This window comes from Heterocephalus glaber, unplaced genomic scaffold (assembly GCF_053883595.1).
Source record: "Heterocephalus glaber isolate CG9 unplaced genomic scaffold, H.glaber_assembly_v1.0 deba00001504, whole genome shotgun sequence".
Lineage (NCBI taxonomy): Eukaryota > Metazoa > Chordata > Mammalia > Rodentia > Bathyergidae > Heterocephalus > Heterocephalus glaber.
Genome location: NW_028258324.1, coordinates 46,960,792 through 46,974,536, shown reverse-complemented (window position 1 = coordinate 46,974,536; position 13,745 = coordinate 46,960,792). Strand labels below are relative to the sequence as shown.

General features: G+C 35.2%; 1 protein-coding gene across 5 annotated transcripts in view; it reads right to left on the bottom strand.

Moving 5' to 3' along the window:
• Prkci (protein kinase C iota) overlaps nt 1–13,745 on the bottom strand; it is an 84,205-nt gene that overhangs the window by 25,890 nt on the left and 44,570 nt on the right. For all 5 annotated transcript variants that reach the window (XM_087186499.1, XM_087186498.1, XM_087186502.1 and 2 more), the window contains exons 3-8: nt 13,137–13,226; nt 12,035–12,085; nt 10,857–10,942; nt 9,167–9,307; nt 6,833–6,887; nt 5,467–5,525 (exon numbers count right to left, since the gene is read on the bottom strand). In XM_087186499.1, coding sequence (XP_087042625.1) covers nt 5,467–5,525; nt 6,833–6,887; nt 9,167–9,307; nt 10,857–10,942; nt 12,035–12,085; nt 13,137–13,226 — 482 coding nt within the window. The remainder of the gene's footprint in view (nt 1–5,466; nt 5,526–6,832; nt 6,888–9,166; nt 9,308–10,856; nt 10,943–12,034; nt 12,086–13,136; nt 13,227–13,745) is intronic.

Sequence of the window (13,745 nt, the reverse complement as noted above, 5' to 3'; positions counted from 1 at the left end):
GCTTCACCTCCCAAAATCAGATTTAGCTATAAAGTCATCAGTGGACTAAACCACTGGTAAGTATCATGCTTTCATGATCCAATCACCTTCCAAAAACCCCATCTATGAGCACATGAGGCTTTGGGGGAGACAGCTAGATACAACCATAACATTCCACCCCTTAAGGCCGGGTGTGGTGGTGCGCCCTGGTAATCCCAGCACTTGGGAGGCGGAGGAAGGAGGATCACCATAAGTTTGAGGCCAGTCTGGGCCACAGTGTGAGTTCAAGGCCAGTATAACTACACAGCGAGACCCTGTCTCAAAACAAAAGAAAAACTGCACCCCCAGCCCCCAAAAGCCTCATGTGCTTCTCTACGGAAAATGCATTTAGTCCATCTCTAAGAGTTGCCAAAATCCTAACAATTTCAGCACTGCTGAAAAGTCCAACTCCAAAGTCTCCTCTGAGATTTAAGGCAAACTCTTAGCTGCAAGCCTCTATAAAAATGAAAAGAAAGTTAAATACTTGAACATACAGTGACACAGGTAAACATTCCCATACCATAAGGTGGAAAAAGGGGGCTGGAAAGGAATGGAATCAGCAGATATGGCACATGCCTATAAAACCCTCAGCATTCAGGAGACTGAGATAGGAGGATTACTCAGAATTTGAGGCCAGCCAGGCCTACCTACTGAGTTCAAGTAGGCCAGCCTGAACTACAAAGTGAGACCTGTTTTTAAAAAGGAAAAAAAAACAAACAAAAAACCAAAACCCCAAAACAACAAGAAAAAAAATGAAAGAAAGAAATGGATCCAGACCAAGACCAAAATCCAGCAGGGCAAAGATTAAACCTTGTTGTTTCATGGCCAGCACCTGGGGCAATCTGTGGCAAGATAGCAACTGCACAGGGCTTGAGCTGCCTGCTCCTCCAGCATTGCTGATGGCGGTTGTAGCCCTCACAGGTTCATTTTTGGGTTGGTTTGCTCACTCCTTGCAGCTTTTCTCAGATGGTCAATGTTCCTAGCTTTTCCAACATCTTGGTGTCTCTACTGCACTTTCTGCTTCACTCTCAAAGCTTTACATACTGCCCTCTCAAGGGCATACTTCCTGGCCTCCTAGGCCTTCTTTTGAAATCTGGGTGGATGTCTCCCTGACATGCATTCTGCATGCTCATAAAACAGGCACTAGGTGATGCCAAGGTCTGCTGCCAGCTGGAGCAGTAGTCAGGCTTCCTTCTCTTCTAGCTGTTGGGGTCTCTAAATGTTTGGATGGCTATGTACTATGACTCTAACCCAAAGGAACAAATTCCCTAGGTAGCTATGGTGCCCTGAGGCTCTCTTCTCAAAATAAAGTCACCTTTGCAATTTTGGGCATGCAAAGGTTAGAGCTTTGTGGGTTTCTCTAACTCCCTCAAGGCATTTTTCCTATTGTCCCATTGCAAAGTAGCACTTGGTTTCTTTTTAGCAACCAAGTTTTCTGCTCCATCTTTGCAGGGCCTAACTTTATAGGTGCTTCCTTTCTGGCCGAACTTCAAACTTTTTTTTTTGAGGTACGGGAGATCGAACTCAGGACCTTGTGCTTGCAAGGCAGGTAACAGTGCCACTGAGCTAAACCCCTGGCCCTCAAAATTTTTAAATTATTCTGCTAGTCTATTTGTTCTTGATTCACAGTAGAGAGCTGGCTAAAAGTCACAGCCTGAGTGTTTGGCTGCCTTGAAATTTCCTCCGCAGGATTAATTAATCCACCACCCTTAATTTCAGTCTCCCACAAAGTCTCAGGACATGAGCAAAATGCAAACAAATATTCTGGCAGAGCATAACATACATGACTGAGAGTCCAACTGCCAGGGGAGTTGTTCTTTCCAACTGAAACCTTTTGAGCTCGGTCTTCACCAGTAGCATTACTGCCAACATTCTGGTCTTCTGAGTCCAACCAGAATCTTGCAACAAACTTGGCTTATAGCATTCTAGGGCTGCTTCTCCAATTGGCATCTCCAAATCTTTCCAAACTCCTCCTGCAAGCGAGTTCCAAAGGCTTCTAAACTAACTCGTCAGGTAGCATTACAGCAACAACCCCACTTCTCTGGTACCAAAATTTGTCTTACTTGTTTAGTTGCTGGGACAAAATACCCGGCACCCGCAAATTAACGAGAGAGAGGTTTATTTTGGCTAACAGTCTGTAGAGATATCAGTCTACAATTGGCTGGCTTCAAAGCAGGATGACATGGCAGAGGGGTATGGCAGAGGAGAAACAGCTCATGGCATGGCAGGCAGGAGCAGAGAGTAATCAATGGAGGAGGGAGATAGACTCTTACAGGCCACACTCTCAGTGAACCACCTCCTCCAACCAGGCTTCACCTACCAAATCACATTTAGCTATAAAGTCATCAGTGGACTAATCCACTGATGAGTATCATGTGTCCATGATCCAGTCATCTCCCCAAAGCCCCACCTATAACCGCATGAGGCTTTGAGGGGATATCTAGATATAAACCAAAACATATACCTAATAGAAATGCTTATGTATGTGTACCAAACCACATTTAGAAGAACACTCATAGCAGTATATCATAATATTCCCAATCTGGAAGGGGGAATCAACAGTAGTATAACATAAAATGAAATGGTGAAAATAAATGAAATACTGCTGTTTGAAATACGGCTGGGTTTCACAAACACAACTGTATAAAAGTAGCCAGACACAAAAGAATACATATTTTGAGTCTATTTGTATGAAGTTTGAACAAGAACAAAAAAAAAGCAAAATACATTTGTAGTGTTAAGATAGTGGTTACTGGGCCAGGGATTTAGCTCAGTATTTCCGCCTCCTGCCTTGCAAGCGGAAGGTCCCCAGTTCGATCCCCAATACAAAAAAAAAGATAAGATAGTGGTTACTTTTAAAAGAGAAAGGAGTGCTAGTGACTGGTAGAAGACACAAGACAAGCTTCTGGGAAACTGCACATCATATTTCTTGATCCAAGTTGTCATTACATGGTGCTCACTTTGAGAGAATTCATTTAGCTAAATACTCATGACACGTACATTCTTTTACATGTATTTCTACAATTTAAAGAATACTAAAAATCTTAAAACGCAGATGAGTCTTTGGTAATCAATCAAACCAAAATAATAATATCAATGAAGATTTTCAAAAAGAATTTTAAAAACTGTAAAAGAATATCAAGGTTGCTGGGGATTTAGCTCAGTGGTTCCGCCACCTGCCTCGCAAGCACAAGGACCAGAGTTTGAACCCCGGTACCAAAAAAAAAAAAAAAAAAGAATATCAAGGTCAAATAGCAATTTCATGTGCCAGAAGAATATAGGATTCATTCCTTATTATTAGGAACTTCCTCCTTTGACTCTTTAATCTATGAACAAAATATGGAAGATTTGGTTAGTTACAAGACAGAGAGTAAATGTTAACCTTAACAATGTAGAAATAAACATGACTAAAAGAAAAATTGAAAGAGTAGGATTAGCTATAACAAATCAAGATATTAACTAAAACAGAACAAGAAACTAAAATATGAGATTAAATAGGTGACCAGTAGATTTGTTTTGTTTTTGTTTTTTGAGACGAGGTCTTGCTCTGTAGTTCAAGCTGGCCTTGAACTCACTATGTAGCCCAGGCTGGCCTTGAACTTGTGGCAATCCTCCTGCCTCAGGCTCCCAAGTGCTGAGATTACAGCTGTGCACCACCAACGCCTGGCATGACCAGTAGATTGGCTTATAAATAATTCAAGAGTAAAGGAAGTGGGTAGACAACAGACTGATCATGTACTGGTAATTCTTTTAAGTGAGTAATGAATAAAGAATTTTGTTGTACTATTCTGACTATTTTTTCTATGTTTAAAATTTTCCATAATAAAAATCAGGTTTTTCAAAAAGTAATCAAGAGGGCTGGGGATTTAGCTCAGTGGTTCTGCTGCCTGCCTCACAAATGCAACGTCCCGAGTTCAATCCCCGGTACCAAAAAACAAAACAAAAAGTAATCAAGAGCAAAATATGAGGTGTGATAAAAAAATACAGCGAACGCTCAAAGTTTTTCTGAAAATTTATTACAGTAAAAGGCACACTGCCATTAATCCCCCTCAAAATACTACTTGCTTCAAAAACACACTTATTCCATTATTCCTGCCACTTTCTGAAGTAGTTCTGGAAGTCCTCTTTCATGAGTGCCTTTAGTTGCACTGTCATGGCTGCCTCAATGTCCTGGATCATCTAAAACTTTACTTTTCCTGGTCATTTATACCTTGAGAAAGGGCCAGAAGTTGCACAATGCCAGATCTGGTGAATGAGAACACACCATTATATTTTTACAAGCCTGTCTTTCCACTGGATGGTACTCGGCAGTAGCATTCACTGTATTTTTAAAATCGTATCTCATAAAGACATTCACAAAAAAGGATGTTTCAGCAAATGTGATCAAAGTGAGCGGGAGTATTTTGAGGATGCAATGCATCTTTTACCATAATAAACTTGAAAAAAAAAGTAAGCATGCACTATATATTTTTATCACCATCTGTACACCTATCACATACTGGAAAGAGGCAGAAAAAGGGCAAAGGAGTATAAGTGAATCTTTCATGGCCAGAAATACATAAACTTGAAAAACTGAAAAACAGAGATATAAGTATTATTGAAATGACTGAAAAGGCTGAAAAAGGTTGCCTCTAAGAAAGCAAACTGAAAGTAGAAGTAAGGCATGAACTCTCATCATTTTTTTCTTTCCTTTGTGACTTCTGAGATACAATCTCACTAAGTTGCCCAAGCAGGCCTCAAACTCTTGATCCTCCTGGCTCAACCTCCCGAGTAGCTAGGATGATAGGTATGTCTCACCATGCCCAAGCAGATATTTTTAATTACAAATTTGTTTTGCTTTAAAGACTAATAAAATGCTTAATAGAAAAAAAAGTGAGTTAAAGACATTTTATCATTTATACTTTAAATAAGCAATGAGCCTACAACATGGAAGGGTCCACAATATATTTTAAACATTACTATTTGAATAACATTCGAAATGTTATTCTTTTTTTTTTCTCTGGTACCAGGGATCAAACTAAGCACTTTGCACTTGTGAGGCAGGCACAGTGCCACTGAGGTAAATCCCTGGCCCTTCTAAATGTTATTCTTAATATATTATATTATGCTTTCTTAAATAAGTTTTATATTATCCTATCTTAAATATTTTCCTACAAAATCATTTCCTAATTTAAATTAAATTAGTGATTTAATTACTTAATTAAATCAGAATGAAACTTAGAGCATTAAAAATCACTCCTTTATTACCATTATGATCTAAAAATCTAAGCAAGACGTTTTTCCAAATTGTTACATCCTAGTGAAAAACTGATGACGGGATGAGTATGTAACTCAGTGACATTGCACATGTTCAAACCCCAGCACTCTGAAAAAAAAACAACAAAAAAACAAGCCAACCAAATGAACAAAAAAAATACCTAACAACATACTATAAAGTAAAATACTTACCTCCTTTTCTTCACCAACTTGGTCCAAACTCTCATGACTTGAAGGATTATAAGGAATTACTAAAAATCCAATGCCAAGTATCAAAGAAGAAAAACATAGCATCTATTAATGAATCTGACATTAAAACTTTTGATTTTTTTTAGCTTTTACTTCTGAGTAAGTTTTCACTATATAAAGCCCAACATATATATAAGCATATACATATATAAAAACATATATTCACATTTACATATACATATATATATATATATATATATATATAAAAAATCTTAAAAGTCAAATCCTAAATTTTAGTGAGGGTAAAGAGAGAAAGTACAAACCTGGTAGCCACATACTGCTTTTAATAAATTTTTTTTTCTATTTTTTAAACATTTAACTTCTTTATAATTAATCAAATACTTCCTTCCATAACATTTTCTTTATATACCCTACTTAAGGCATAGAGATAGAAGGCCTACGGTTTTCCCTTCTCACTCTTTTGTACTCAAACTTGTTTCTGAATACCACATAGGTCAATTAAGAAATGACAAGTATGGGCTGAGGATTTGGCTCAGTGTTGTTACACCTGTCTTGCAAGTGCAAGGTCCTAAGTTCAATTCCCAGTACGGGGGGGGGGGGGGGGGGATGGCAAGCATGAGACTTCTATTCCTTAAAGCTAATTAGGGCAAAAAAAAAAGGGGGGGGCTATATTCCATAGCTTAAGGTGTTTGAAGCTTCTTCCATGACCAAGAATCCACATTTTGTCCTTCTAGAAAAACTCCTGTTTTCCCTTTCTTGATTCAGCTCAGAACAGATCAGACTATTCTATCCCTTTTAAATGCTCTCCAAAATTCCCAGATACATGCTTAAGGTTTTGTTATGATTTAACATTTTAATGCACATTACATTTTTGGGGAGGAATTTCTTGTGCTGTATCTTTTACATAATTTCTACTTGATAATAAGGCTTTGAATTAAAAACAGGTCACTTAAACACAATCAATGTGGCCCACAAAATCAGTTTTATATTTTTTCACTGCAGAAAAGAAACTAGGTTTGCTGCATTTCAAGAGGCCTCAAAAGAAATTTATAGAAAGTTTTTTTAATAATTTAAATAACTATCTTTTTTAAATGCCAAATGTGTTGATTAAATATTATGACTAATCTTACTATCACAAAATATGCTTACCTACTTTTAATAGGGAGGATGTTAATGTTTTTAAACTTAGGTAAAAGAAATCTTTATTTTATTTTCTGGTAGGAATCAAACTCAGGACCTTGCGCTTGCCAGGCAGGCACAGCACTGCTGAGCTAAATCCCCAGCTCTGAAAGAAATCTTTAAATACTACTTTGTAAAGAACAATAGTTTATACCAGCCTTGTTCTCACCTGTCTGTGCATGGTCTGAATGCATGGATGACTGATCCATTGGCATCATAGGTTCCTACAAACATTTCCAAAGACACAGCAACTTAGTAGATTCTACTTAGATTACAATACTGCAGTAAATCCATGAATACTATTTCAATGACATGGAACATTTTAAAAATCTCTAGAATATGAGTTCTTTGCTAATGCCCAGAGACACACTTCAGGGTATTTATAAATCCCTTAAAATTATATGCAATATTTTACAGGTTTCCCATTTTCCTGAATATTTTCAAAGATGTCAGCGCCCCAAAAAACGTAAGGAATTCTTCCTAGAAATTGATGTAACCAACTAGCTGCCAATAATCTCAGCAACAACGCTAATTCAAACCAAAATTGTTGGAGCCAGGGATATGGCTCAGTGATAGAGCACTTGCCTACTATGTACAAACCTCTGGGTTTGATTCCCAGCACTGCAAACAAAACAAAACAAGACCCTATAATTGTTAGTAATTCACTAAGCTTAAATCCAAGTTTAATGAATATCAGCAAGAAGAAATAAACTTAAAGAGCATTAGATATAGTTACCATCTTAAGACGGCCTTAATGGTAGGCTCACAAATAAGCTTGCGGATTATTAAATAGATTCAACCCCCATCCTAACATCAGCACAATCATCACTCTGCCCCTCTTTCTTTCTATATGTGTGAATGTGCAACTCATTGTATCACCTAAGAATACTCACGTTATCAACAGTAACCTAAATAAACTTATAATTTCTAGCTTCCTGGTTTTCTTAAAACTGGAACTTTTTTTCCTTCACTAAACTATGAACTAGCTAAATAATCCTAATACCAAAGAACCAACTTTGACAATAATCTACTTTCACAAATGTCCAAAAACAGTCTTAGAAAGATGTATTTGATATTTTTAAAATTGCATATCCTTTAACCTAGTAACTCTACCTTCTGGATTCTTCAGGAAATAAGATTTAGATACCAAGAAGTTTATTATGATTTTCTTTGTAGAAAAAAACTCCTCAAATGTCAATCACAAGGAACAGGATATCATGGTAAAGACATATAACAAACTATTATGTTATAATTGATGGTGAGAGATATAGATATAAAAAGACCAATTACATTGGTCTGTAGGAAAAATGAGTTAGAAAACAGGATGCATCTGACCTCACTTTTGTTAAAAAGTACATAAAAGAAAAACACCAATATGTGCTTTCTGGTGGGATAAAAATTCTTCTACAAAAAAATTATAAGTGGGGTAGAAGGTGGGGGAGAAAAGAGGAACCAGTAAATTTTAAAAATATTTAAGATATCAATCCATTACAATTTGAAATCCAACTCATCATGAAAACTAAACCAAAATTATAACATTTATGAGATATGTGAAACTTTGAACGCTATCTGGATGGATATTTGATGTCATAAATTTGGATTTTTTTGGTACCAGAGATCAAACTCAGGACCTTGTGCTTGCAAGACAGGGGGAGCACTACTGAGCTAAGTTCCTGGCCTGAATAAATTTGTTTTTAAAGTTGTATTTTACAAGGGTCCCTATCTTTTAGAGGTATATGCTGAATTATATTTTGAAATAGTATTGCGTGAGGAGAGAATAAGTTGGTTGGAGAATAGATGAAAATAAGACTGATCATGAGTTTTAAGTACTTGGAACATTTACTCAGCTCATTATACTGTTCCACCTATTATCATATATGTTTACATTTTTTCCTATACAAAAATTAGAAATGTTCATATATACATAAATTTGCACAGGAAAAGTTCTGGAAGAATAAAGAGCAAATGACAGTACCTTTACATGCCTTAATTTTTTTCTTTATTCATCTATATTCCTTATAGCATGCTTTAAAATTACATACTTAAAATACAAAGTGCAAATCAAAATTTAAAATGCTTCTCTGCCCAGTCAACTCACACTTTAAATACTAACATAACAATTCTGACTCTTCTTACCTGCTTAGGATAGAGGCTAGCATAATAGGAGTGATAAACTAATGACTGAGTTTAGCTTAAAGAAGTAGGAAAAAAAACCCTTAAATGATTCTCCTTGTATCTTCATAATTTAGACCAGAGGATTTTATAGCAGGTCAAATAAAGTAGTTAACTATCTCCTACAAACAAATATCATATAGTTATTTCAAAAGTTCTAAAGTTCACAATATGTTAAGTGGCATGTAAAGTATTCCTACCCATACTCTTTAACTGTATTTTGAGATGTAGTTTCTTACCATCTGCCTATTTTAACCTTGTTTTAAGTATGCTATATATTTTTAAAAAGCATGCTACACTAAAAACAAACAAAAAGACAACTCTGTCTTACCGGTGGCAAAGAATGTCGCCCACATTCAATTGTGACAAGTTTGTGGCACTTCTTATGAACCAAGAGTTTACAGTTGATACACTTATATCCCTGGCGTCCAAGTCCCCATATTCGGTCTGTGCAGATGGCACAATGAGCACGCTGAAAAAAGTAATTCAAGAATATTTTATTAAAAAAAAAATCACTATCATGTCCCAACAATTTGTTCATAAAATACTGAAAATAACTGGCTTTCTTCTCCAACTCAGTTCCTTCATCCTACTGTCAATTGCCAGCCCACGAGGGAAAAAAACCCCAAACTTCCTCATACGTGATTTTTTGAAAGCTATGAAGCCCAGTGGGAAGAAGAGAAAAGCTTGTTTTAAAGACACAGCAGCCGGGCATGCCTGTAATCCCAGCTCTCGGGAGTCTGAGGCAGGAGGATCGTTGTAAGTTTGAGGACAGCCTGAGCTACACAGTGAGACCCTCTCTCTCAAAATAAATAAATAAATAAATAAATAAATAAATAAATAAATAAATAAATAAATAAATGTCAGCAAAATTTGTAATTATGTTGTTTTCTGTTATTAAGTTGAAGTTCAAGAAATTTCCATCTTCACATAATTAAGTTCACAGGAATGAAAACAGAAAAGATGAATTAAACTTGAAAAAGTACTACCTTCCATAGTGTTTAAAGATTAAACCAAAACTCTGCTTTCTTAGGAGCAATACCAAAGGTGACTTTCATTTTTCAGTCTTGTTTAAATTTTAGAGCTACTAAGAGTTTGAGATCATGTCTTTTTATTTCATTTTATTTATTTGTTTATATTAATGAATTTAGGACATGACATTAACTTTAGAATGGAAGTGAAGTCCATAAATTTGTAGATAACAAAAGAAGTTAAAAGAATAGAGTCCTGGAGATAGACTGGCTGCTTTCAAACCTCAGCTCTGCTACTTACTAAGTTGTGTATCTTGGACAAGTTACTTAACTGCCCTCCCCTTCATTTTTCTCAACTATAAAATGAAAATATATAAGGGAGTTGTGAAGATTAAATGAGTCAATATATGTAAGCATTTAGAAAACTGCCTGATACATAGTAAAAGCTAGGTGTTTGGTATTATTATTTTCTAAACAGGGAAAAGTAAATAACAACATATTAGTTTGCAATATAAACCCTGCTGGATTTCCTGGCTGCTTTGAATGATATTTAAAACTTTTTTAACGTTCAGTTTTTGGTTTTGTTTTGTTTTGAGACAGGGTCTTGCTGTATAGTTTAGACTGGCCTTGAACTCACTGTGAAAAGCCAAGCTGGCCTAAAACTCATGATCCCCCTGGCTTATTAGCCTCCCAAGTGCTAAGATTACAGGTGTGTGCCACTACATGCTCAACTAAAAATTGAGTTTTCTTATAGCTAGCTAACTATACAATTAATCATCCAATCTGGTTCATATTTAAGAATAAATGGGGTTGGGGATGTAACTAAGAGATAGAGCACTTGCCTAGCATGTGCAAGGCCTTAAGCTAGATCCTAGCCTTTAAAAAAACAAAACAAGCAAGCTGTTCTAGGAAAATCTGGACTGTAAGGCTTTGTATCTTTAAAAGGTATAAAGAAGATTTAATAACAAAGTCACCTTCCTCTCCTAACAGAAAGCAAAAAACAAACAAAAAGGTATCTTATATTATCATCATTCAACAAACTACATTTACCCGGTTGAAACGTTTGGCTTGAAAAGTATGGCCATTTGCACAATAAAGCTTTCTCCAGCGGCGTGCACCTCTGCGGTAGATAGATTCTGAAGAGAGATTAAAAATTTGTTTAAAAAAGAAAGAAAGAAAGGAAAAAGAGCAAATGTAAGTGATTTTATAATTAAGTCTCATTCTTTTCATAATAATCATTGTGAGGAAAAAATTCTGATAAAAACCCAAAATAAATAGATGTCTGTATAACTAGTACTGGTTTTCTTTGTAAACAATTTTCCCCAAACTTTTTTAATTTGAAAAAAATATTAAGCCCACAAAAAAGATGAAATACCACCTGGAATGTCTCCCTGGCTTTATTAAATATTAATGTTTTACCATATTTGCTTTCCTCACTACAAAAATATACATGTATTTTTTTCCAGAATCATTTGGAAGTAAAAATGCAGATATCAGGAAAATTTCCAAAATCAAAGCCACATGATTAAAATTAACTTAACTTCCCTTTCATATATACAATGGATAATTATGTAAATTGGAACTATCTGAATTTCATCTGGCCAAAGTAGATTAAGTAGTCACTAATATATTTGAAATCAGACTGGAGCCAGGCGTGGTGGCACATGCCTGTACTACCAGCACTGGGGAGGCTGAGGCAGAAGGATCATCACAAGTTCCAGGCCAGCCTGGGCTACATAGTGAGTTCAAGGCCAGCCTGGACTACATAGCAAGACTGTCTCAAACAAACAAACAAACAAACAAAACAAAACAAACAAAAAAGAAGTTAGAATAAAAAAATGAAAAAAAAAATCAAATAAATTAAAAGTTCTATAACTGATTTTTTTCCCCCACTTCTGTCATTCCATAACATTTTTTTAAAAAGACACTACTGGGGATTAAGCCCAGGAAGCACTGAGCTATATCATGTGCCTATATTTATTTTGAGACAGAGTCTACTAAATTGCCCTAGCTGGCCTAGAATTCGCTATTTTCTTTTTTGGTACTGGAGATTGAACTCAGGACCTTGCAGTGCCACTGAGCTAAATCCCCTGCCCTACCTGGCCCTGAATTTGCTATCTTCTTGCCTCAGCCTACTCAGCAACTGGGAGGTGCTAGGATTGTATTGCGTCAGTCACCATGCTTGGTGCATAACACTTTTCAAAGGTATAAAGTATATAAATACTTACTATCTTCCCCTGGACAAGGCATTCCAGGACGTTCTGGTACACAAGGGAATACTAAAAATAAAATACAGCATTTTTAGAACATACTATAAAGAATTAAAAATTGACCCTTAAAAAAACTGAATCTCTCTTTACTTGAAACAAGATAATTAGCATATGGTTAGCATTATTTGTTAAAGGGATTTATTTTAACAAGGATATAGAAATTTTTATGACAACAAATATGTCTATAAAAAATCTATTAGAAACTCAAATTACTAATTCTAGTCCTTTGTTATTTATCATTAATTATTTTTCTGCCTTTAAAGAAATTATTAACTACTATTTACGTAAATATTTGTTGTACTGACAATTTTGCTATAATGAAAAATTACAATTACAAAAATATATACAATTATGAACATTATGAACATTAGAGCTTTCAGAAGATGTATACTAAATTCAGGAATAAATTAACACCAGAAACTGTACCAAAAATCCAAATATATAAGTTTATATTAGGAGCTATAAATTTATAAACATACAAAATCACCCATTTTTATAATGAGAATAAAAGGTAACAGCACAGTTATGAATAACTAGTTAATCATTTATAGTCTGTAATGTTCTAAAGGACAATTAATAAAGAACAGAGTACAGGAAGCAGTTTTTAATATTATGTATATTTAAAACCTGAAATATAAATTAACTTCTGAAAATAGATGTTGGATATAGTATGAAAAGCAATAAAACCTAAGAATGCTTAACACCATTGATAAATCATTTTTTAAAGATTTGTTGTAATTTTATACTAGCAAAAGGTCATGAAAAAAATAGATGACTTCTAAAGCTCTATTAAGATCTCAACAAACTATCTTAAATTTGCTGGGAGATCACACTTTACTATCTGAGAAGGCACATACAGATAACAAATTCCTTAAGACTATAAGAAGCAAATTGATTTTACCTTCTCCAGCATTTAAGAAACTACTAAATAAGCATGTTAACATAAAGATAAGACACAGAGGTAAAGAAAATGACATAATTTTCTTTTAAAATGGTCAATAAAAGATTATTTTAAAAATATTCACAGCCCCAGAAGAGTACAAAATGATTGCTTCTTTACCATGAATTAAGAGTTCAGAATCCTTGTTTAGCTCATAAAGCCTAAAGGCTTCTTCTAACTCCAACTGAGATGATACAGTACACGGGTCTCCTAAAAATTACAAAAAGTTCAATTATTTCAATCTCTAAGTGTGATGATTAATAAGCAAATTCCACACTATAAAATTTGGGGAAATATTTGACAAGGACAGATATAATTTAGACAATTCAAGTCTCTGAAGCAGATGATATAGCTTCCATTTCTATTTGTACAAAATATTACACAAAGTTCACAAAACCAAATTTAGTACATATAAACCATTTTATTAGTAAAACGTATATGTAAAACATAGCAAAAAGTTATTCAGCCATATTTTAAACCGCCACTGCTCTGTGACTGAGAGGTATGGCTAAGAGTAGGATTTCTGTTACATTTTTCGTTAAAAGAGGAAGTGGAAGTAGTTGCACTGCCACACCATGGTTGCTCAGAAATGGATGTAATCATTTTGTCTAATTTTTTCTTTTATATGAGAGCCTGCTCAAAGGTGTCCCCAAGGAAAAAAAAAAGACTTAACGTACTCTACATTAAAGAATGGTTCTTGGGCCAGGGATTTAGCTCAGTGGTTCCAGC